This window comes from Chelonoidis abingdonii, chromosome 4, assembly GCF_003597395.2.
Source record: "Chelonoidis abingdonii isolate Lonesome George chromosome 4, CheloAbing_2.0, whole genome shotgun sequence".
NCBI classification, from domain to species: Eukaryota; Metazoa; Chordata; order Testudines; family Testudinidae; genus Chelonoidis; species Chelonoidis abingdonii.
Genome location: NC_133772.1, coordinates 13,058,809 through 13,084,942, shown reverse-complemented (window position 1 = coordinate 13,084,942; position 26,134 = coordinate 13,058,809). Strand labels below are relative to the sequence as shown.

General features: G+C 45.1%; 1 protein-coding gene across 1 annotated transcript in view; it reads left to right on the top strand.

Annotated features, from left to right (window-relative positions):
* CR2 (complement C3d receptor 2) overlaps nt 1-26,134 on the top strand; it is a 106,713-nt gene that overhangs the window by 57,459 nt on the left and 23,120 nt on the right. The window contains exons 19-20 of the mRNA XM_075064710.1: nt 24,150-24,341; nt 25,382-25,476. Of these exons, the coding sequence (XP_074920811.1) occupies nt 24,150-24,341; nt 25,382-25,476 (287 nt within the window). The remainder of the gene's footprint in view (nt 1-24,149; nt 24,342-25,381; nt 25,477-26,134) is intronic.

Sequence of the window (26,134 nt, the reverse complement as noted above, 5' to 3'; positions counted from 1 at the left end):
GCATCTGCCAGCCAGGCTTACAGAGGGGGCTTAGTATCGGCGGGGTAGCCCTGTTAGTCTGGATCTGTAAATAGCGACAAAGAGTCCTGTGGCACCTTATAGACTTACAGAAGAATTGGAGCATAAGGTTTCGTGGGTGAATACCCACTTCGTCAGATGAACGTAGTGGAAATTTCCAGAGGCAGGTATAAATGTGCAGGCAAGAAAACAGTCTAGAGCAGGCCTGCACAACTCGTAAAGTGGCGAGGGCCATATTACTCCAAAGAAAACAGCTGAGGGCCGAACCCCGCCCTCGACTCTGCCAACCCCCCCGCACCGCCCATCCCCACGAAACACAGCACCCTCACCCCCGCCAAACACCGCCCGCCCCGCGGAAACAAACCTTCCTTCCCCAGCGTTGCCCCACCTAAACAGCAGTATTGAACCTTGGTAATATGTTATAGTGGGCTCCTAAAGTAGTATAAATTAAGGTAAAAGAAACATGTATTTTTGCTAGAAGTAGAATAAGATCTTCCCCCACTTTGTAATCAGTTACCCTGTTGAATGAATGAGATGTGAATGAGGAAGGCGTGGAAGGCAGGTACCTCCAGGCATCTGCAACCCTTGGAGAGAGGATGGGAGCTAGACCAGATCAGTAGAACAGGTCAGCCATTGACTCCTTGCTCATCTCCTCAGCCCCGAACCCCCCCGCTCGCCTACTCACCCCCCGCCAGTGCCCACCCACTCGCCTCCTCAGCCCCCCCCGGCTCACCTATTCAGCCCTCGCCACTGCCCGCCTGCTCGCCTCCTCAGCCACCCGCTCACCTCCTCATCCCCCGCCACTGCCTGCCTGCCTCTTGAGCCCCTCACCCGCCGCACAGTGAGCCCACCAACTCACCCCCAGCGGGCCACACAATGAGCCCATGTGGGCCCCATGTTGTGCAAGCCTGGTCTAGAGATAATGAGGTTAGTCTTGTGTTAGACAAGGTTGTCCCCAGGGTGACTGTTGATGCTGGAAGTGGTACAATTCTTCTGCATCTCCTCACGTTTAAACGTTATTGGGCAGCCCTTCTAAAAAAAATCATAAAATCACCAAAAAGGCTGTAACGCATAGAAACATTTTTGACCAAATTTGCAGGCAATATATATGTTATGCATTTTTCTGTACTGTTTTGACTTTGGTTAAAACAAAAATTTGTAGTCACATGACAATATGCGCTTAAATGAAATATTAATTGAGCCCAAGCAAGAAGGAGAAGCCTACTCTAGTCTATTGGGTAGACTCTTCACATGACACAGGGGTTCAGTTTTTTCTGCCTGCTAAGGAGGAGGAGAAGAAGGGGTTTAGCTTGGCATCTCTCACTGTGGGCTCTTCTTTTAATTAGCTAAGACTTGGGGGTACAAAAATGTGAATCACTCTTTTGCTCCCCCATGGATCAGGCTGTGGGAGACCCCTGTTCAAACCCCTTCTTTATGAAGGGATTTGAACAGGGGTGTCCCACATCCCAAGGACCTCTTTTCCTCCCCACCTCCACCCACACCATTCCCTGACCCTGCACCCAAGGGAACCTGAGAGGTGGAGAATCATTGTTTAGACCTCCTCTGTTTTCAGAAAGACAAGGGCCTCCTGAGAAAGGAGGGGATTTAAACAGGCCTCTTACCCCTCATGTGGGAGGTGATCCATCCTTGTCTAAGCCTCTTCTTAACAGGCTGAGGGAGGATTTGAACTGGGTTCTCCCACTTTCTATGTAAGTAGCTGACCCACAAGGGGATAGGGGGATTCTAATTTTTTTTATTTGTTGGTCCAATTACTATTTAATTGAAGTGGAACAGCTTCAAGAGGCAAGAGTGAAGAAGCTCCACTAACCCTGTCTCGAATACTGTAGAGGACAACTGGAACTAGCAACCTGAGTTCCCAGGGGCGTGCCTAACAGCTGTAACGTAAGGGCTCTTGGGCAATTACTATTTAATTTACGTTGGAGCATGCAAGAAGGGAAAGACTAAGAGTTCCAGCTTCATCCACTTCAGGAGAGGAAGGATTGACTCAGCAACTCAAGGGGTAGCCTAAACACGTCCCCCATAGAATTTTCTTCTTTATGTTTGTCCATTAATACTTATGAGTAGAACAGCTTCAGAAAGCTTGAAGCAGGACTATCTGCTAATGCATAACTAGACAACTTTTCAGGATGAGTCTCTCTACAATAATATGTATTAATGTATTATGTGTAACATGAAACTCAATCAATGTCATGGGCCTTTTGTTTTAACTGATATACAATTTCTGTATTCTTTGCAATTTATCAACCTGGAGGAAAAGTGCTGCTAAGTGTGCTTAATTTTCTAGAACAAACAACAACCAACAAAATCTAAACTCCTTCTGAGCCTGCTTTATTGACTAATTCACAGCTATCTTCCTGCAAATTTTGGGTGTGCGCCGCATTTGCCTGCGCTGTGAAAAGAGTTGCTGGAATTACAAAAGAGCTTAATAACTGCATGCTGGAGAGTGGACGAGGGAGTGTTGGAGGAATTTGGGGGGTACAGGTAAATGAAACTGCCAGTTACTAAGAGAGAGGGCAGTTAGCGGTACAGGAGGGACTCAGGGAAGTGTTGGGGCACCAGAGTGGTGGATCTGTGGGGCGCTCACCTCCGTGGCCTTCCCGCAGCAGCAGCTTGTTCCACCTGCTCTAGTGGAGGCCAGTGGAAGCTGTGGAGCTGGTGGGATGGGGAAAACTTGTACCATTGTAGCGGGGTTTGATACTGTAAGTAGTCATAGGATTTTCTACTCAGAAATGGATGGCATAAGTAAGCAAACGTTATTCTCCTATAACTCATGCCAGGAGCGAGTGAGAGCGAGAGAGAGAGATTTATTCTGGATATGTTGCTTCCAAGACAGAGCGTCTACCTCAAATAGACGGCCGGAGGAGAGAGAGAGAGAGGGTGTTATAGGGAGCGAGGCGTCGCGGGACCAGCGTTATAATTCCGAATTTGTGTTATATGAGGGTAGAGGTTAATTAATTTGAAAGAAGGATACTCCTTGTAGAATATATCAGATATAGTTCTTCCTCTACGCTATGGCCAGTCAACCTTACCCATCAGACAAGCCTAGTGACATCTTTTTATGATTACAAAAGTGGAACCTAAATCTACTGTTTTTGTTTCACTGAAGTTTTTAAGTCTAAATTTCTGGTCCCAGTGGAGTTATTGGCAAACTCCCAGTGAACTTTCACTGGCTTCAAGCTTGGCTTCACTATGCAGCCTTTTCTTTCTCTGGCGTTAATTCAGGCAGGCAAGGGGTTCCCATTGATTGCATCTTTTATGTAAGGAAAGCCAAGGACTCTGGAGAGAACGTGCCTCATACTTTTTTCAAAGCATCTAGATTCACTTCACCCTTACTGTTCGTGGTGTTTACACTGTGCCCTAGTTGTGTGATGTGTTTTCTGGCAAAGTAAAACAGATCTAACTCTGAAGAGGGTGCGACGAGTCTGCCGGAATTTGCATCGCAATGGATGATAGTCTTCTAGACACAGTGGCGTAGGGCCTTATTTTTGCCTTATTGACTGTCGGCTTCATATTTTTCTTCAACATCTTGTAACAGTATTAAGCTGGAGTGTGGGTCAGCTTTGGTGAAAAGTATCATTCAAACTACTCTGCATTTACAAAGATCAGACAACTGTGCAGGGACTTACATTTAGGTTAAATTGTGGAGAAAATAACCAATGTGACAGGCCTGTACTGTACAAATAGACAACAAGTGCATTAATCTGTTCACCTTTCTCAATGGGAGTCTGCTCTCCAGAGGGGTCTAGGTGCTCATACAAATCTAGTGTAACATTTAGTAGCAAGCTTTTAAGTGACATCACTCATTGGAGCAAATGTTTCTCTCTCTGCTTTTGGTCTAGGACTAAACTCCCTTTTGTTCTTTCTTAAAGCCTGTTTATCCTACCAGGAAGCTAGAGGAGAACAACGGTTTTCCTAGGACAAACCGCTGACCTGTCTCTAGCCATCACTCTAGCTTGGGGAGGGGCCTTGACCCACCCACAGCCAATGATGAAAACCCCACAAGCGCTGTGACGATAAAGGGGCGGGGGGAGAATTAACTCCCCCTTTATTCTAACGTTGATGTGCCTGTGCCATTGAGCAGCAACACAAACTTGACGAGACGTGCCCCTGCGAGCCGCGCTTTCCTAGCAGGCAGCAAGACAGAGAAGCAAAGCTCGGGTATGAAACTGCAGCAGTTGCCAGCACGAAAAAGCAGCTCTCGGGCCCGAATCCCTCGGGAGCGTTTTTGCCCCCGTGGCCCGGGCTTCTCCTTCCCCGCAGCCGGAGGCTGAACGCTGCGCTCGCCGCTTGGTCGCCCCAAAGCGGAACTGGGGGCAAACCAGGAGCTGGCGGCGCAGCGAGGCCTTTGCTGGCCGCCTCCCGAGGGCGGGGACCGGGACCGCGCTGGGCGAGCTTCGCCGCAGGCTCCCCCGGCGGAGGGACCGGGCCATACCCGAGCGCTTCCCCGGCTGGGCGGCTGCAGCCTGCCTCGCGCTCTTAAGCAGCGCGCGCCGCCTCTGCCTGTCCCCTCTCCGGCCCTTTAGCTGCGGCCGCGAGAGCGCGTTCCCGCCCGCGGCACGCGCGCAGAGCTCCCGACAAAGGCGTCGTCCAATAGGCAACGGTGACGGCTGGGTTCCGCGTCTCTCGGCGCTGCTGGTGCTCGCGCTGCTTCCCCGGGGAGCGCTGGGTGAGTGTCGGGGGCGAAGGTGCTTCCCCCCCCCCGCCCGCCCCGCTTTCCGGGCCCCCAGCCCCGCCCCCCGGGCTTCCCTTTCCCTGCGCTGGGCTGGCCGGGGAGAGCAGGGGCGGGGCTCCAGCTGTTCCCAGGGCAGGAGGGGAGCGAATCCAGGGGGGAAGCAGGGGAGCGATGGCTGTTCCCGGCGGATTGGGATCCGGTGCCCTGTCTGCCACTGACAGATCACGTGATTCTTAGGGGGCTTAGTGATGAGTTAGGGTCACCCAGCGGCTAGACCCAACTCACGGTATCGCGTTAGGCGCGTGTCTGGCATGGTCCCCAGGGTGCTTGGAGATGCTGGAAGTGTTGCAGTTCTTTTGCATCTGTCATAAACAGATAGCTAAGGGTTAATGTTTCTTTACCTGTAAAGGGTTAACAAAGGGAACCAAGCACCTGACCAGAGACCATCAGGAAACCGGATTTTTCAAACTAGAGGGAGGGAACTTCTGGGTGTGTTTGTCTTTGTTCTGCCTGTTTGTTTTCTCTCAGCTATGAGGAAGAGCTTTTTTTTCTATCTCCAAGCTTCCTTCTACCCTTCTGTTCCCAAGTTGTGAGTACAAAAGGAAAAGCAATAGGTTTACATTGTATTTTGTATTTCATGTGTGGGAGTTGCTGGAATGTTTCAATTGAGATCTCTTTTGTATCAGACTATTTATTCATATTTTCTATAAGCAATAGCCCTGTGTTTGTCATCTGATACAGAGTTTTATTCTTATGTCTTTTCTTTCTTTTGTTTTATATAAGCTTTCTTTTAAGACTTGTTTGAGTTTTTCTCTTCAGATAAGCTCGGCAGCACCAGGGATTGGTGGGAGGGGGAAAGAGAGATAAAATCATCTCTGTTTCCTTGTGTTTGAGGTTGTCTCTTTGTGGAACAGAGGGACAGGTTTCTTGGTATTGTGATGTAAAGAGATTGCATCAATACTCAAGTAGCCCAGAGAGGAAAGTCTGGGTGGGAGGGAGGGGGAAGGGAAGTGGAGTATTTCCTTGCCAGTAAGACTCAGAGCTTCTGGGTCTTGGGGGGTCTCTCCAGGGAAGTTTGGGAGACCAGAGGGGCAAAACCCTGAAATTTTGGATGGTGGCAGCGAGATAAGATCCAAGCTGTGGAATTAAGCTTGGAGGTTTCATGCTAGTTTCTCAGTTTATGAACGCTAAGGTTCAAATCTGAGTAGGAAGCTACAACAGCATCGCCTCATGTTTAAACGTTATTAGGTATCCCATCTGGTGATTGTGTTCAAAGGGCTGTAAGCAAAGAACATAGGCTTGACTGCACTCGAAACTTCAAAGCGCTGCCGCAGAGCACTTTGAAGTATGAGGCTTAGCTACATAGAAATTTCAAAGCGCTGGCCCGGCAGCGCTTTTGAAGTGTGAGCGTAGTCGAGCCTCGCGCTGGGAGAGAGCTCTCCCAGCGCTGCTTGTAAACCACATCCTTTACAGTGTAGAGTGCAGCATGGGAGCCGTGCTCCCAGTGCTGCCGCCCTGATTCAACTGACACTTTACAGCGCTGCAACTTCTCGCTCAGGGGTATGAAAAAACACCCCCTGAGCGCCTGCAAGATGCAGCGCTGTAAAGCGCCAGTGTAGCCAAGGCCATAGGGTATGCTACACTCAAAACCAGTGTGAGGGTATGACTACATTACAGCTGTACAGTGCTGGGAGTACAGCTGTCTTCCTACAGCTGTGTAGGGACGAAACGCTGCAGTGTGGCCACACTGACACCTATCAGGCGCTGCAGGTGTGGCCATATTGCAGCATTGCAGCGCTGTTGGGAGCAGTGCTTTATTGTGAGCTATCCAGCGTTCAAGTGGCTGCAACGAGCTTTTCAAGAGAGGGTGGAGCGGAGTGTGACAGGGAGCATGGGGAGACAGAGAGAGTGGATTTTTGGAGCTGACACTGTCTCAGTCCCTGCCTTGCAAGTTCTAAGGACTGGAAGATACACAGCACCAACCTTCAATCATTTTAAAAGTTTAACCCCTTCCCCCACCCCTCTCTTATTCACTAAATGCAAATATCGGTCTGAAGGCAAGCAGGCTGCTCCAAAACGGGAGTTCCGTCCCGTCCCCCCCCGTGTTGCTTCTCTTCTCAAGCAAACTGTGAACATTTCAAAGGAATCCCCCTGCCTGCCTTGCTTGAGCAAACGAGCTGTGTTTGTGTTGTTGTGAACTCCGGGCTCGCAGAGCTGTGTATCTTAAAAATCAGAATGGCTAAACAGGCATTCTGGATACCTCTGAATACCTTGGGGCCAATTACAGCGCTTTTGGTGGCCACACTTGCGGAGCAGCGCGTGCATCGCCAGTGCTGCAATCCTTATATCCAGGCAGAGCAGGAGTACAGCCAGCGCTGCAGCCAGGGAGTATGCAGCGCGTAAGTGCCTTGAAAGTGTGAACGGTGAGTAAGTTGCAGGCGCTGTTAAACCCACCACCAGTGCTGCAACTCTCCCAGTGTAGCCAAGCCCTGAGTGTAGTCGCAGCGCCAGCGCTGGGCACTGCAGTGTACTCCACATCCTCATGGGTTAGCTTGCAGCGCTGGGAGCCGTGCTCGGGGTGTGTTTTCACACCCCTGAGCGAGAAAGTTGCAGCGCTGTAAAGCGCCGTATAGCCAAGACCATAAGTTTGGTTAATTTTGACAAATTTGTAGGTGATATATATGTATGCATTTTTCTGTACTGTTTTGACTTTAAGCAAAAGTCTGTAGTCACAGGAGAGTATGAGCTTAAAGGGAAATATTAATAGAGCTGCTTCTTGCCTGGGCTCAATCTGTATAGTGGGGTAGACTTTCATGTGACATGGGGGTTCAATTTCTCCTGCCTGCTGAGGAGAGAAGGGTTTAGCTTGGCATCTCCAGTATAGGCTCCTCTTTAATTAGCGTATGACTTGGGGTACAAAAATGCAGATTACTATTTTGCCCCCTGTGGGAGACGCTTGTTCAAACTCTCCTTTGTGAAGGGATATGAACAGGGGTGTCCCATTTCCAGGTACCTCTTTCCCCTTACACCTCCATGGCAACATGAAAGGTGGGGGATTATTGTTTAGACCTCCTCTGTTTCCAGAAAAGACATGGGCCTCCTGAGAAAGGAGGGATTTTAACAGGATCTCTCTCTCACTTCCAGCCCTTTCACCTAGGAGGTGATCCAGCCTTGTTCAAGTTTCTTCTTAACAGGCCAAGGGGAGGTTTTGAACTGGGTTTCCCACTTTCTATGTAAGTAGCCTACCCACTGGCTACAGAGTGATCCTAATTTCTTGCTGGTCCAATTACTATTTATTACAGTGGAACAGCTTCAAGAGGTAAGCGTGCAGAAGCTCCATTTAAACCCCTTGTCTCATCTGGTAGAGGCAAGACTTAACTAGCAACTCTGAGTTTCCCAGGGGTGTAGCCTAATGGCTGTAGCATAGAGGGCACAAACTCAATTTAATTTACGTGGAACAGCTGCAAGAGGAAAGACTAAGAAGCTTGTAATTTAATCCCCATCTCCTCATCAGGGAGAAAGTAGATTGAACCAGCCACACCAGTTGACCGTCCCGGGGGGGGGGGTGTAGCATAGATGGCTTCTTGCCCAATTACTATGTAATTTACATGGAACCATTTCAAGATGCAAGACTGAAAGAGTTCCCGATTTAAACCCCTTCCCCTTATTCAGCAGTGAAAGGAGTTGAACCCATGATGCTAAGATTCTCAGGGTAGTAACCTTACCACTGTAACATAGAGGGGGCTTCTTGCCTTTGTTTTGACCCAATTAATGTTTAGTTTAAAGTGGAACAGCTTCCCAGAGGCAAGACCTCAGGAAGCTGCCAGTTCAAACCATGACTCATCATCATCTAGTAGAGGGAGAAATGGAGTTTCTAGTTCAAAGTTTCCCCATTGGGGGTAGCTTAACAAGTGTAACATAAATGGCTGCTTGTTTTGGCCCAATTACTATTTATTGTAGAGGACTTGTCTGTTTTGCTTTGGCCCAATTATTATTTAATTAGAGTGGGTGGGCTATTCCCCTGGACTGCTGGAGCTGTGGATTCAGTTCTTCCCTCTGTCTGATGAGATGCAGGCTCTTGCCTTGGGAAGCTGTTCCACTTCAACTTTAATTAACTATAAACTGGCCTAATAACTTCCCAAGGAGCCTCTATAGTACAGTGGTTAGACTTCTCCCCCTGAGGCCTCTTAGCTGATGCTGGTTCAGTTTCCCCATGTAGCAGATTAACTTGAAACTGTTTGCTTGACCCAATTACTTTTTAAGAGAGAAGGAGTTGCTAGTTTAAGAACTAAGAGTCCTCTGTAGTTGAAGGGTTCAGTGCCTCGCTTTTGAGACGTGGATTTGCGGATTCAATTCCTCCTGCTATGAAATGAGGAGGTGGTGTTTGAGTGGGAGCTCCTTCAATCTTACCTCTTGAAGTTATGCCAGTTTAATTGAACCAAAAAAACCAAGCACTCTCTATATCACAGTGGCTGAGTTGATATCCTAGGAGCCTTTGTAATGCAGGTTCAGATCTCCCCTTGAGGTGATAGATTCAGGAAGCTTCTGATTCAAATCTTTTCCTCTTGAAGCTGTTCTACTTTAATTAAAGTAGAACAGCTTCAAGAGGAAAAACTGAGGGAGCGCCCACTTCAAATCCCTTCTCCTCATCAAGTAAAGGGAAGAATTGAAGCAGGGTCTTTAATGCACCACATGTTTAGCCTCACTACTATACCATGGAGAGCTTGTCACTTGGACTTTGGCCCCCTTAATATTTCATTCACATGGAACAGCTTCAAGAGGAAAGACTGAGGAAACTCCCACCTCAAATCCCTTCTCCATTCTGCTCATCAAGTAAAGGGGGATTGAAGCACCATTTGCAACATTCCTACGTATGAATAGTAAAACCACTATACTGCAGAGGGCTTCTCATTCTTTGCCAATTAATATATTCTTCAAGCGTTTCACTTGAAGAGGCAAGCTAACGGGAGACTCCAGTTCAATTCTATCTCGATCTGGTAGAGCGGAGGAGCCTCTACAAGAGCCATGAGAAGTCACGTAACCACTTAATTCGATATATATATTGGGCCAAGGTAAGCTCAAGAAGCCTCTCAATAGTAAGGGACACTTCAAGGGGAAAGCCTGAGGGAGTCTCCATTATGGTCTAGTCAGTCATCTATGAGTAGTGGGGCTCTCCAACACACCAAGTGTGTTTCTTTTAACTCCCACAGTGAGAGGCGTTAATGTAACATAGCCCAGCTTCAACTAGAAAACACCCCACAGTGTGATCTTAGCGCTTACTTCAGTTATTAGGCCATATATGCATCTACATGTTAGCAAGATCCTATTTCACCTCTCTCTTCTTAAGATAGCTTAGTTGTTAGGGCATGGCCGTTACCCATACCAGATGTTTATTCCACTGCCTAATACAAATGAAAGATGCTGCGATCTTCCTCACCCTCAGGTGTTTTTGTGTGTGCTGGCAAGGTCCTAGCAATCTACAAGACAATGGTTTAGGCACAGGTGGTCATACACTAGGGAAAAATCGAATCTTAGATATTTGACTTTCAGCTTACGTTATTCACATGTTGCCTGAAGTTGCGTATCTAAGATCGGATACTTCCACCCGTACCTCACCTGCGTGGGAATCGATGTCGCGGCCCCTCCTGTCGATTCCGGAACTCCGCTGGGGTGGTGGAGTTTCCGGAATCGATCATATGCGCGTCTCGGCGATCGATATAATGCATCTATGATGAGAGCCGATAAGCGATCCCAAGCAATCGATTGTAACCGCCGATCGGCGGTAGTGTAAGACGTTACCCTAAGTCAGACGTAGCCTAAGTCAGCTGCCTTCAGCAAGGATTTCCTGACTGTGATTTTCAAGGCAGAGGAGCAATGACCTCACTTATGAAAGGCAGCACTTAGCATTTCCCGATCATCCCCATGTATCTTTCCTGTTGGCTTAGCTAGGCGGGTCCTAAGCCTATGTGCTGGCTTGTTGCATCTCCCCTGTAGGGTGGCCTATCTACGCTCCTCATTGAAGTGGGGAGCTCTAGTGCCTAAGTTAAGCTCAGAGGCATCACTTGTTCCGATCGCACGTGATTTTTTCTTGCATCTAAATTAGAGGGATGGCAACATTGATTATTGATAGCTAGGCTCCTTAATAGATCTGGCGAGGGGAGTGTATGCTGCTCCGAGGGCCACCTCATATGGCAGTTATGTGCCTTCCCTTTCTCTTGCTGCTGAATAGGATCTCATACAGTCTATAGTCCTTTTGTTTTGGGTCTCACATGGGATGGTGGGATAATGTGTTCACGCCGTCTTCTTACTTGATTAGGAAAGGAATTTTGACCACCACTCCTCATGCTACTAACGAATATGTCCTTAGTAGAGTGGTTGGATGTGCGGTATGCTGGTGTGGGTCACTCTTCATTTTTTGGTGAACGCATGGTTTCTTTAATTAATGTTTTCATTGGTCCAGTATGACTATGAGAATGTTCTTCTGTAGTATGGATGGGTCAGGCTACTGCCAGTGCTCTTAGAGATCCCCTTCTAGTTTTGTAGTTTAAGCTCCACACTAGAATATCGGAACGATTTTCCTATGTGAGATCCATTCAAAAATGAATAAAGAAAATCAAATACCCTTATAGGTGAACGCATTCACAAGTGATCATTGTTTATACTTGATATATCTGGTCCCTCACCCGAAGTAACTTGCACAAACACTTGAACAGGACTAGCAGTTATGAGACTAAGCTCCTAGGTCTACCAATAGGTTAAAAAACAAAAAAAAACAAAATCATAGGCCTGAACAGCGACCACTGATTATTAATGGCTTTTACAAGGCTTCTCAAATGGGGTCGTGGGCCCTGAGAGGGTCACGAGGTTATTACCTGAGAGGTCGCGAGCGGCCAGCCTCCAGGTAAAACCTGCTTTGCCCCCAGCATTTATAATGGTGTTTAAAAATATCTTTTTATATTTAATTTAGGGGTGGGGGTCGCACTCAGGTGCTTGCTGTGTGAAAGGGGTCACCAGTACGAAAGTTTGAGACACTTGCTTGTGTCACAAACAAGCTGTAACCCACTGACTCCCTCATTTTGTCCCGTGTTAACGGCCGTTCTATATTCATGGCACCTTAGAGTAAGTGCTAACTCGCCTTCTGCAAAACAGTCTGTTTCATCTTGTATTTAGCTGTGATGTTGGCCTACCTTTCCAGATCTGAATAAGAGTTCTGCATGGCTGGGAAGCCTGCTTGCCACGGTTTACATACAAGTTATATGTCAATATAACTACATCGTTGGGGCATAGGAAACACCACCCCTGAAGCACCCAGTTATACCAGCAGAACTCTCCAGTGTAGACAGCCAGTGTCCAATGGGAGGAATTCTCCTGTTGACTCAGCTAACACCTTGGGAAGGCAGAGCACTTGTAGCTACGAGAGCAGCTCTCGTCGGCATAGGTTAGCGTCTCACTTAAGACTTGTCTCCACTTACAGCGATACAGTCACAGAGCTGCAGCGCTGTAGTGCTATCTCACCAACAGAAGTCAGTCACTCAAGATACTACCTCACCCACCTTCTCTCTAAACTGCCTGCTGTCATTTATATGCTGGCTTCCTTACTCGCGAAGCATTTGAGGGCATAGAGCAGAAACACTCAGGCATGGGTTCACATCAATAAACATGTTCAACATCTACCAGTAGGAGCAACATCTCTGCTAGTTGAAGGGCTTTATAATTACAGGCATTACTTTGAAACCATGGCCTGACCTAAGAGCATGTGCTCGTACACTAGAAAGAGTTAAAATGTAGGTATGTGGCATCTTTATCCAGAAGATACTTGGTTCTTACCACTCGTGCAATATGTGTCTATGAATTGTTTGATAAAATACACTGTTTAGGTGCTGCTGAAAGGAGGCCATTGAAGGTGGCATTTTTTATTTGTTTTGTTTTAGCAGTCACGTATGATTCCATATATAAGTTCGGTATCTCCGTGGCCCCTGTCAGCAATGGATAGGTAGTAGATGGCACGGACACCTTCTTGCTAAAGCAAGGGTGCTGTAACTGTTCCAAAGTCACCTCCCCCTTGTCCTGTGAGAGTATGTGTGCAGGAAGGAGCTGTGAATGTCGGGGTGTCTGTTATTACATTGCCAGTGTGATAGGACAAGTGTAGCAGTGGAATAGTGAACACGTTGGACACAGACTGAGGCAGAGTAAAATGTTTCAACTACCTGCAACTTATTGTGAGCATTTTCTGAGTAAATATAGCTTAAACTAGTTTTATTGTTAGCCGTACAGGTAGGGGTTAATTAAGAATACAGGGCTATACTTTGTTACTCACACAGTATATTCATAAAAAACTTTGTACAGCCCTGCTACTTAGTCATCACTTTTACATTAGTAATTTCACAGGGCAATACATGTACATTAAAGCACACATGGTACACCTGTAGACTTATGGCTCCATCTGAGCAAATGAGCTCTACTCCTTAGCTATGTTGTATAAGTATCTGAGCTTTTGTCTGCATAACTTCATAAAATAGACAAAACTTCTCTGAAATGACTCCATTCTGCAAATGATAAATATTTTGATGTATTGTATGGTACAAAGGAGGTCAAACTGTCATGTCAGTGTAGACTTTGGTTTTAAGAAAAGGCAAAGTAGTACAAGAAAATGCATAAAATACACCACATGGGGCTAAATAAAACACAGACATTCCAAAACAATGCACTATGTAGTCAAAATAGTTTCTAAATACGATTGAAAGTACTATCTGCCCATTTTGGTCAAAATTAAACTACGATTCTGTAAGTTACAGCCTTTCTGGGATTTTATTATTTTTGCTGATTGGATGCCCAATAACATTTCAGCATTACATGGTATAGAAAAACTGCACCACTTCCAGTCTCTATAGCCACGGTGGTGATGACCACCCGATACAGATAGATGTAAAGATAAATGACCCATTAGCTTAGGATAGACTTTTTTTTTATCATGTCTAAGGCATTAGAAAGCTGCAGGAACAGTCTGGAAAGTTCTGTTTTTGACATTTCAATTGAATGCATCTCCTTAGTTTAAGCATGTGATGTTTTACAAAACACTTAAATGTAATTTTCAGATTTATTTCTTCTCTCCTTTAAAAAGTGCCTCGTATCTGCTGGTGATTAGTGGCTTCTTTGTAACAGAATCAGATATTTTTCCCGCTGTAGTCTGTTTTTTCTATCTGCGTATCTGGGCTGTTCTTCAGTCAGGCCCAGGCTCTAGCATTCTGGACAACTGTTGCTAGGTTCCACTGTGTGGGAAAGGAAAACAAAAGTACCTTTTCAATAAATGAGAAAACACCTGTAAGATTTCAGAAGACTTCTGTGGTTTATTTTTAAATGGAATCTAGATATTTAAACTGACAAAAAGTGAAACAGCCCTGCAGCTGACATGAGCCATATACAAAAGTAGGCAGACTAAACTTCCAAAAAATAATAGTTGCTCTTCACTTATCAGTATGGTGTTACTAGTTAAGTATATTCTATAAAATCATTTGTTTTAATATGTGTAATGTAAAATTACCTTCTTATGTGGTGAAGACTCTTCATTTGAGTTGATTTAAGTATTGAAATGGTCTCTCTCTAATTAAACAATTATGGTAGCAGGATGTGAACTCACATCTCCTCCACCTATTCACTTCGGAATCTAAGACTATTCCAATTTTAGCATTGGGTGGAGATTGGAAAGTCCTGCACCCATGTAATCACTGACAGTCCTACATCATTCTTAAACTTGAGCAGAAAGCCAGAATTAATGCTTTAAGTACACGAGTGCCAAATTGATTTCAGTGGGGCCACTCTGGGCCAATCCCTGCTTGAGTTAAAGCACAGCTTACGTGCTTTGCTTGAAGTAGGGGCCTTGGTGAAATAGCTGCATTTCTCTGGCAGGTGAAATATTACTACAGGTATCCTGTTAAGTTATAATAGACTTGCAGGACTATCATGATACAGCAGGGCCAAACGCTACTGGCACAGACGGCCTTCACCAAATATTCTTTTTTGTGTCTCTTCCTTCCAGGTCTTCCTCTTAAAAGAGAGCGGACCTAAGGGATTGAACCTATTATTAGCTTTACAGAGGAACACAGTTGGTGTGTATAAAGAGCTAAGGATAATGTTCTTTACCTCATAAAGGCTTTACAAAGGGAACCCAAACACCTGACAGAGGACCATCAGGCACCGATTTGTAAAGTCAGGGGGAATGTTTTGAGGTCTGTGTCTTTGTCTGATCTCTCGGCTATGAGAGGGATTTGTTCTACTCTTCACGCTTTCTAATCTTCAGTTTCCAGTTGTGAGTACAAGGTAGAAAAACATAGCGCCTTTATTGTTTTTTTTTGTATTACATGTGTTTGGTGCTGAATGTTTTAATTGGATATCTTTTTTGATAAGGTGTTTATCAAGTTGACAATAAGGGTCGATTGCTTAAAGAAAATGACTACAGAGGACCCTTTATTATGTCTTTTTCTTTTTTTTTTTTTTTTTTATTATAAGCTTTTCTTTTAACCTGTTGGATTTTCTCTTTCTAAGTAGGCTCTAGGGGATTAGCATCCCTGTGCCGGATTACGTGTCTCTCTCGGGAAAGACTGGGAGGGGGAAAGAAGAGGGGAAGGTAAATTGCCCTCTCTGTTTTGTAATTCAGGAGTTCGTACAGTCATCTTCCAGAGCATACCCACGGAGGGGAAAGCCTGGGAGAAAGTAAAGAGAAGACAAGGAGAGGGGGTTTATTTTCCCTTTGTGTAAGATCAGGGCATTGATTTGGTCTCCCCAACCCTCCACTGAGGGGACCCAGAGTGAGCCAACACTGGAATTTTTGGCTGTGGCGCGCTCGATCCAAGCTTGGTTATTAAGCTTTTGAGGGTTTCTGTAGGCCCACATTGGGCTCTAAGGTTCAGTTAGGATTATGTTAAGAAACCATAAGTGCTCATGCAGTAGCGTTCACGTCATAGACTTGTACTTTCAGGTCCATTATGAAGAGAACGCTAACGGTGGTTATTGCGCAGGTGTCAGCAGTTTTTTTGCAAGTGGAGAAAGGAACTTGGAAGTTGAGCATCTGCCGTGGGCAGGCTGAGTTTCCTTTGACGAGATCTGCAGGGAGCATGGATGTATGAGTGACCGTGACAGATCTTGTTTTGTACGCAGAAGTCTGAAAAACACAGAAAACAAGATTAATAGGCAGCAGATTTAGTCATAGTCATAGCAGTGTTAGAACAAAGAAAACCAAGGCATAGTCCAGGTGAGGAACTTGTTGCCATGGGATGTGGTGAAGGCCAAAAGCATAACTGGGTTAAAAAATGAATTGGATAAGTTCATGGATGATAGCCATTGATAGACCCGTTAGCCAAGAAGGTCAGTGATACAACCCCATACACTGTATCCCCCTAAACTCCCAACTGCCAGAAGCTGGGACTGAATCACAGGATGGATTATTCAGTAAATGCCCTGTTCTATTCATTTCCACTGAAGCATCTGGCACTGACCACTGTCAGACACAGGATACTGGGCTAGGTGGACAATTTGGTCTGACCTAGTATAGCTTGTTCCTATAGCTAGATTGCTTCCTTACTCCAGACCCCATCCTTTTTCAAAATGTAAATGTGGGGTAGCGGTATTATCCTTCCATCCAATGAAAGCAGCACCCCACACTCCTGTTAGCCAGCTCCAGTTTCACACACAAACTTTTCCATGAGATGGTAATGTTGTAGTGTGTAGGAGCTCCGATGGTACTCTATGGCCCCCATTGTTCTAGGCGCTGTGCAGACACATAACAAAAATATGGTCCCTGCCCCAAGGATTTTACAGTCTAAGACAAGAGTTAAAAGATGGACAGAGACAGACCAGCGGAGGAGTATAGAGGAATAGATGATATTGGTCAGTATGATGGGCTGTGATCTCACCCCATCGGCAGCCTAATTATTACCACTGTTTTGGTAGGCAGCATAGCACAGGAGAGATTTGAAGGCAGATAATATGTGCGCATGTTACCTGGGAGCTCCTCCCAACTATGAAGAGCAGTATGGCAAAGAGCACGAAGAAGGGGCGTATTTGAAAATTTAACAAGCGGGCCTTAGAGGCTGGCATCATAGCCTAATTGGAGGTGGGAATTGACTTTTGAGACTGAATGAGAGATGATAGGGTTGGGATAGGTCATGAAGGGCCCTTGAAAGTGAAGACAAGTAGCTTATGTTCATTACAATGGAGAAGACTGAGCCAGTGGAAGGATGTAACGATCAAAGCATGAGCTAAAGAAATGATCTTTGCAATAGCCTTCTGAATGGTTTTGAGTGAGGCAAGATATTATTGTAACATCCTTTTCTGGCCTTGACAAATGCTATGACATGAGGTGATGAGAGCTTAGACAAGAGTTTTAGCTGTATGGATGGATGGATGGAAACAGCTATCTTAAAGATATTGTGCAGAAAGAATCTGCAAGACTAAGGCTTTGTCTACAGACGCCACTTTTGTCAGTGAAACTTTTTGTCCATCATGGGTGTGGAAAAAAAATTCTCCCGCGATGACTTTTCACCAGTAAAAGTGCTAGGTGTTGGCAGAGAAGCTCTGCTGCTGACATAGGTAACGCTGTTGTAGGTAGTTTAAATTGAAGAGCAGCTACACAGTTGTACCGCTGTAAAGTCCATAAGTGTAGACATAGCCTTAGACATATCCTGGATGTGAAAGCTTAGACCTCTCTCCAAGTTCTCCTTTGAATGTTTTTGTTCTTTAAAGCTGACTCACTGAAAATCACTTGATTCATCTATGTTAATGCAATATTAGTATAAGCTTTCTTTAAAAGCTTTTCTATAATAAAGTGAGAAGTGTTTGTTACAATACATTGTTTACTGTTTACCCTTTACTGTTTACCCTGGTAGCAGATGTTTATTTGGAAACTGAACTTTCCGCTATTAGGTTACATTTTTAGTAATGGTGAAACCTACTAGATACTTAGTAACAAGAAATGACTCTTTTCCAGTCGGAGTCATATAATTAGGAACATGAGATATATACAATCGAATCATTAGGCAGTTGGGATACCAGTACCTTGCCATCTTTTACCAATGCCAAACCAGCAAATGATGGTATTAACAGGAAGAAATCTGGAAGACTAATTTTTATTGCTCCTGTATTTTAAGATAATGTTAAAAATACCTGAAAGTGAAGACACTTATCAGAGTTTTGCACTTTCAAGACAGGTATCTGCCCACCCAATGGTAAGCTGTTTCAAACTCCCAACAAACAAACAAGAAACATTGTTTTCGGAAGTTCTTTTCCTAAGACTCTCTTATCTTAGAAACTTACTTCCTTAAGTTAACCAAAAAGATAGATGAACTTTTCAGTTTAATTTGTAGATATTTATGAGAAGAAATATGGAATTAAAAAGAGAAAATTTACTTTTTTTTAACTAAGGAGTTAAGAGCCAGAGTCTCAGGATACATCTATGCTATAAGCACTACAGTGACACAGCTGCAGCTGGCTGCTGTATTGTAGAGACTTGCTAAAGTGACCAAGGGGATTTTTCATTACTGTAGTAAATCCACCCCGAAGTAGCTAGATCACAAAGATGTAGCTACTACTAGAACATCAGGGGTGGGCAAAATTTTGGCCAAGAGGGCCATATCTGGGTATGGACATTATGTAGCGGGCCATGAATGTCTCACGAAATTGGAGTGGTGTGGTGCAGACTCCATCTTGGGCGTGCGGCTCTGGGATGGGCTGGGAATGAGGGGTTGAGGATGCAAGAGGGAGCTCTGGGCTGGGACCGAGAGGTTCAGAGGATGGGAAGGAGATCAGGGCTGGGGCAGGAGGTTGGACACAGGAGGGGATCAGAGGCGCAGGTCTCTGGCAGTGCTTACCTCAAGCAGTTCCCAGAACCAGCAGCATGTTCCCACTCCAGCTGCTTTGCAGCGATGCGGCCAGGTGGCGCTGTGCACTGCCATGGTCCACAGGCATCCCCCCTGCAGTTTCCATTGCTATGGCTCCCAGCCAATGGGAAGTTCTGAGAGGCAGCGCTGGGGCAGGCGCAGCGTGCAGAGTCCCTGGCTGCCCCTATGCTTAGGAACCAGAAGAGGACATGCCTCTGCTTCTGGAGTCATGCAGAGCCACAGCACACACGGAGTGGGGCAAGTTCCAGAGCCTACTCGGAGCCCGAGGGCCAGATTAAATATACTGAAGGGCCAGAGGCGCCCCCAGGCTGTAGGTTTGCCCATCCCTGGCCTTACATCATAGGTTAGGTCAGCTTAATGTGTTTTTCACAGCAATAGCTCAGTCGATGGGAGAGGTCTCGCCGATTGCCTTGGAGCAGGGTTGTTCGAACATTTTTACTTGGTGACCTTTCACATAGCAAGCCTCTGGAGTTTGACCCACCTTATAAATTAAAAACAACACTTTTTTATATATATTGAACACCATTGCCTCCAGCATTTACAAAGTGGTGTTTGGGTGGAGGCTGACAGCTCGCGACCCCACATGTAATACCTCGCAAACCCCTGAGGGTTCTGACCCCCAGTTTGAGAACCCCTGCCTTAGAGCAGTGACCCTAGCGGCCAGCTGCATTGCTACAGCTTGGCCATTGTAAGCCCTCTAGCGTAGCCATAGCTTATGTTTCCCACTATCATATTGCAAGTGCATGACAGTACAGAGACGGTTATGAATACTGTGAATTTTGATTTGTCTGTGACTCTCTGTATTTGACTTCCTGCAGGAAGGCTCTAGGTGGGTGGTAGCTAACCCTCAGGAGGAGGCCCATGGGGAGATGTTGAAAGGAGCCTGCCTGTCACAAGGTATACCACTCGTCTGGACTGGTGCCTCCTCCTGATACTCTTGGGATTAGCTCAAGGACAAACCCTCCCCCACAGTTCACACACTGTCACTCCATCTGCCTGTAGCTCCTCCCGCAGCCTCAGGAAACCATAGTGTCCTTCATGGCTCAAACCCTCCAGCCTGGTCACTGACTATGCTCCCCACTTCCGGGTGGTTTTAGCATCAATAATCATAGGCATCTCTCGCTCACTGCCTCAGTACCATTCACCCAGTGGCTTGAGGGGAATCTGGCTTGCCCTCTATTCTGGGTTCTAGCCCAAGGATCCTCAGCTCAGCAGTCTGGCCTTCTCTCTCTGGTGTCTCTGCTCTATCCCTGGGTTACTTCCTGTTTTCAGTTCCCTTTCCTTCCTAGGCTTATCAGTCCCAAAAGTCTCTTCCCAGAAGTGACTGCAGTCTCCACTCACTCCTCCCTTTCTCCGAGAATATCTGTCTTTCATTCTGGGCTTTATAGTTTCCCACCCTATTCCTGCTCAGCTGAGCCTCTTTAATCAGCTGCCAGTATTTTTCTTCTGCAAAAACAAATTGTTCTTTGAGTGACTGTTCACACAGATTCCGTAATTTGTACACATGCACCCCATGCGTTGAAAATCCAGTTCTTTTTGGCTTGCAGTGTCCATTTAGCTGCACCTGTGCCCTTTTCCACTGCTTCCCTCCCCAGAGAGTACAAAGGGTGGAGTGGGCCCAGCCACCTCTCACTTTCTTCTTACTTCCCATGGCTGCAAGACAGAACCTCACACACTGGCTTTTCTCTCTGCTACCTCCAAGAAAGTGGACAGAAGATATCAGTGTGATATTCCTGAGGATACAATCTGGACAGATGGTCAACTGTGTCCCCTCAATTCTCCAGTTTGAGATGCCTTGTACACTGTTTTGCTGTGAGAACAACTACTTGTGGCCAGATCTCACACAGCCTCAAGCATGCAAAATCACCCCCAGCTGAATTACATGAATGCTCTAGCCAGCCATTCATGAATTACATACAGGGCACCACCAGCAACTTCCCAGTCCCAAATCTTGCCCCTGAAATGTTTTCTTGTACTGCCAAGCTCTCTACTGAACAATGCAAGCTCACAAAGTTCGTCATTTCATCAGTGGAAAATGATGTGCACAAATCTTGTTCTCTCAAGTGGAGATTCCCAAATACTTCAATCCAAACCCACTGATTTAGATATCTGCAGGTAATAAAACAAATCAGAACTGGTTACAAAAAAAGAAGTAATGAGGCATAAAAATTTAAGTGATTGCAAGTAAAGAGTAAAATGCAAACTAATACCTAATTTCACAAACTTAAGCATGCTTAAAAGCAAAAAGGTTTCCTCCCTGCCAGCTTATAGCCGTTTGGCTGGATTGCTTCAGCTATGACCTCCCCCCAGTTCAGTGGTGCTTCCTTTAGGTTTCAAACATTATTGATGTCATTAGTGGAGAGGGGTGATATGGGAGCTTCTGTTTTTCAGTCTTGTATCCTTCTCCCTTCTTTGAGGCCTATCTGCAGCTGGGGTTCAAGCAACAGTCTTTACGTGGAAAGCCCTCAGTTGTTCCATTGCCAGTAGGTAGAATTCTAGCTCAGGGGTCGGCAACCTTTCAGAAGTGGTGTGCTGAGTCTTCATTTAAAAAACACTTTACATTTTAAATGAAGCTTCTCAAACATTAGTTTAGAAGGCCTCTTTATAATATTTACTTAAATTAGACTTATAGAATGTATTACTGCACGGAAACCTTAAAAGTTATATAAGGTTTTTAACTTTGTACGTAGAGCCCCCCGAGACTGGTGTGCCAGGACCCAGGCAGTTGAGTGCCACTGAAAAATCAGCTTGTGTGCCACTTTTGGCACACATGCCATAGGTTGCTACTCTTGTTCTAGCTCTTGCTCTTCTTCCTGCCAGAGGAATGGCGCACATGGGGTAGGTTAGTTCCTTTTATTTTAGGTTTTGGGGCCTTGTTTTTTCTAACCTTTTAGGAAGATTTATCTCTGATATAACAAACATGCTGTGACATGTTCCAACATTACATATGATGTTGCCACACATTTTGCCAGGGCCATAAGGTCCAGCAGATTGAGTTTTCGCATGAGCCTTTATGAGGGTCTATTACCCGCGCTGGCCCCCAGGGTTAACTGTGCAGTTGCCGGTGAGGAAGCCAACACCCCTCCATCCTGGTGAGCATGCTCAGCCTGGAGACGGGGGATTATAAGAAAGCAGCCCAACTGAGCTGAGCTGGACTGCTGAGGAGAAAAGATGTAATATTGTGACTCCTTCCATGACCTGTGCAGCCCCAGGTCAAAGAGGCTAGGCATGCTGACCCCAGATGGACAACTGGACAGCCAGTGCTTACTGGGAGGGACTGAGTTGCTGTAGACCTTGGCAGCGAGTATGACCCCAGAGCACCCATGACTGCTGTTATAGGAGACAGGTCAGGAAGGGGCCCAGGGAAATAGAAACTAGTCTGGTCATCAGGACTAAAAATTTCACTGTTTGGGCAAGATTCCTGCTGACCCAGTGGGACAACACTCTGCACGTTAGGGCCCTGGCTGGGTCCCAGTGGAGTAGGGTGGGCCTGTGTCCCCCTGCTCTGCTAGCCCCACTGGGTGGCAATTCCCCCACCTTAAACCTAGAGGGTTGCTGTCTCTGGTGAGTGGTAGAGTCAGAATGCTAGACTTATTGAGACTGCACCCCATTTCAGGCCCTCAGTCAGGGAAAAGCAGCAAGCAAACACACACACACACACACATCACCCTGATGCTGGTCATGCATGCCCCTGGTAGAGTCCCCTAGGGCCTGCTGACTGCTAGGTGCTCATACTCTTTTTTGTGTTAAGCTGTCGCACCTGGCATTGAGTGTAATGTCTGCTGACTATATGTGACAAGACACCCCTCGATGGGATTTATCTACCTGGGATATGCCTCAAAAAGGCATCCTTTGCACACCATGTTCATTCTTCTTATTATCGTCATTTCTTTGTACAGACTGTTCAATCAGGTTCCCGTCCAGGAAGCTTACATATTTTGAGCTATCTATACCTGGCTCTGTGGTTGTACAAGCTGTACAGTACAGACAAAACAATATGGTCCTCTGAAGTCCACCCCTCAAGAGACACTTCCTTGCCCCTCTCTGAAAGCTTGACTTGTTTGGCTGAAAGGCGTGTCTTCACAAGCCTACAAATGAGGTAGCAACTTGAAGTTACTAAGCATTTACTGGAGGCGGGGCGGCGGATTAAACTTGGATGACTGCCCGTTTTTGTGGATAAGCTATCCAAAGGAACACCAGGAAAAACTAAAAACACTTATGGCAGAGTATAAACTGCCAGAACATCTCTGCAGACTGGATGTTTTCTGACACGTGGCACTTGAATATGGCCATTGGAATCCCTGAGAAATTGCCATATGATTGCAACCCTCAGGGTTCCAACAGAGGCAAAAAGTGAAGACACTTCCAATTGAGGGCAACATCATACTCTGCACTCCTTAGGGCTCGAGCAGCCCTGCAATCAATCCTTCAGTGTCCAACCGTAAGGAACAACAAAAACTCCTTAGTTCAGGGCCCGGTGCTCCCCGTTTTCTCTGCTTTTTTTCTCAGAGGCTCCGACCCTTTCACCAGAGGCAGCCTCTGCAACTTAAGTCAGCTGCTCCGCGATCTCGGGCTTTGAACAGACAGCCCCATTCCCACTATGTGGAGTTCCTAGGTTCTTCTGGGGATTCTGTATATCTTCAGATGAACTGAAGAGATGTTGGGTTCTGCACGATCTTTATGCCCTGTTGTGTCAGTGATTGATCAGGATCCAGTATGGCCAACGAACTGCTAGCCAAAAAGGATTCCAGTCTCTCTAAGGCATGATGTTCCTGTGCACCAGGAGCGGAATCTGTGTCAACACATCTTGAACCATAAATACTGTAAGATTGCAGTAAAGGAATAGATGCTAGAGTAAGCATCATAATTAAGCATCATTTAATGGAAGTTGGTCTGATGTGCAACCTTATGTTTCTGTAGATTTCTTGTTTTGCATAAGTGAACTGGTTCAAAATGCACAGATGTAGACAAATGCCGTCGAAAGTGGAGTTGTTACACTGTCATAATGTGCAGGAGCAGATCAAGAAAGAGAGGGAGATAATAAATAAGTAATGGGTAGATTTATAATTTTTTTTATTTTTTTTCTCAAAACAAAGATCCTTGTTGATTGGACTTGAATAAATTGCCTTCTTGCAGTTGGACTTGCATTTAAGGGCCGTAGATCTCTAAAAAGAACATCTTATCTGCCACCGTTGAGCTGCAATTTTCAACTAGTTTTCAGATTTTGAGTTCTTTTGATTATGACATTGCTTAAGTAAATATCTAAAATCCGCAGAACAAGCATAAACAGTATTGTATGTTCGTTTTTCCTTACTTTGTCCTCACAGATTGGTATGTGCGAGTTACTCTTTTTACTTCTTGTTTTAAGATTTCAACTGGGGTTTCATAAGGGCCTAAGAAATGTCTATGCCCAGAACCCACTGAAAGCTTCCTAGGCTCTTTTGAAAATCCCAGCCTCTGAGTTATATTTGTATTTTGACTAAGCCTTAACTGACCGTGGTGGGTTTTGTTCCAAGTTACAATGTTTAGTGTTTTGTATATGTAAGTGTGTGTGGCATGCACCCACCAAGGCTAAAGCTTTGCTGAGCTTGCTGGATGAGTTTAAGACCCAGACAAACTTTACAGTTGGGACCACAGTGAAAATACAGCTGCCCTCAGGATACAAAAAGTCACTAGAGATCACCACTCTTATTTGTAAAGGTGAAGTGTGTGGTCAAAGCCCGAAGAGTTTTGTCGAGGTAAGGTTTTCTCCTCTCTGCCACCCCTCCACACTCTGGGGGTCAGAAAACACACTAACACAGTTAAAGTTTCTTCTGGACTGGAATGAAGTTTTTGTAACATGTTGAGATGTGAAGCTTGAAAGGGACACTGTTTTTCAAACAGAAATTACTTGGTGTTTGGAGTCTTTTAGGGGGAGCAATAAAGACCCTAAAGACTCCAAACACAAAGTGAAATTCTAAAGTCTTTACATTGATGTCATGATGCAAATCCAAACTTTCATTCATAGGGGGGCCCAGCGGGATTGCCCCCCAAAACGATGGAGTATTACTGAAGACAGTGATACTGATGTATCATAACTACTCAATAAGTCAAGGGTACTGGCATGCTTTCTCAACTGATATCACATCACAGAAATGCCAATTGTTTTTCTTTTGCTCTGAGGCTGGGAGTGCTGTGTGGGGCTGTGCTTTCCTTAGAGAAGGAAAGTTATGGGTATAATTTTTAGCTCTCACATCACTTCTGGAAAGTAAAGAGCTCTATCTGCAGATGCACTTTAATTAGCCACCATTTTTGGGCATAGCCCCGGTTGTATTATCTTCTTAGTATGCATTCACAATTGATTTGGCTTGTTTCCTAGTAATTTGAAATTAGTCATAGGTATTATTTGCAGGACTAGATCTCGAGTCAGCCTGAGCAATGTAAGTATCCCTAATTGATTTTATAATGCTATATATTCTCACTAAAAAGGCAACTGCGTTCCTCCATTCCACTCAACCACACACAATAGGAATTCATCACATTTGAGGGCCATTTTCTTGCGTCTACTAGATTCATGTCTTATGTTCTGCAATAAATGCCACTCATTTTCCGGTAAGTGTTGTGTTAACATTAGTCACATTCAATTACATTAAAAGCCCTAACGATTAGGAGAAATGTGGGTCATTTCTTGCAGGAACATTAGGCTCTTTTTAATTAAATGCTGACTTCTTAAGTCATATTATGCTTGGCACATACACTACTCCACATTTTCCTAATTCCTGTTTTATCTCCTTTTTAGTCGGAAATCATGTGGGCATCCAGGAGACTAGCATCAATGGCAAGGTTTCTATCACAGCTCCTCTTTGTAGTGGCATTACATTTTTGTGATCGAGGGTCAAAGGATGTCAATGAGATGTTTTTTGTTTTTTTTCTCATACAATGTTTACAGAAGGAAGAACAGAAAGTACTGACTAGATACAAATTATGAACAAACCTTCAATAGGATTCTGGAGTAAGAGTTTCTGGAATAAATAGCTGAACTTTTAGCGATGTTCTGCATTTCAATGTAAACAGGTTGGCGTTAGGTTTCGTTGTGTGACCGATATTTTTTTATTTTAATATTCTTCGGATTCAGGATATGACAAGATTTTCTTTTCAATATTGGTAATACATATTTTAAATAGGGCCCCCAAAAGCTTTTTTAAATAGGCCCCCCCTTTATACAATTATAGATGTTTAACAAAATATAATCTAATGTGTGAGAAATTTTTATAAACTTTATTTTTGATGTTTATTTGTATTATCTGTGTACATAATTCTGCCCTGTCTCTTTCTAGATGTTTGGGATATAGGGTCATGCATCAAACAGAATGCACTGAGCTCGTAAACTTGAGTGTTCTGAATTTGGTAGCCATTGTTTTCCTCCTCCTACAGTATCTTTGGCATTGCTGTGGTAATTATCAAAGAATCAGCAATGGTGATTGGGGGATCTATAATATATAAATCTCAGATGTTGATCCTTCTGTTAGCAAAATAAGTAAGTGAGAAAAGT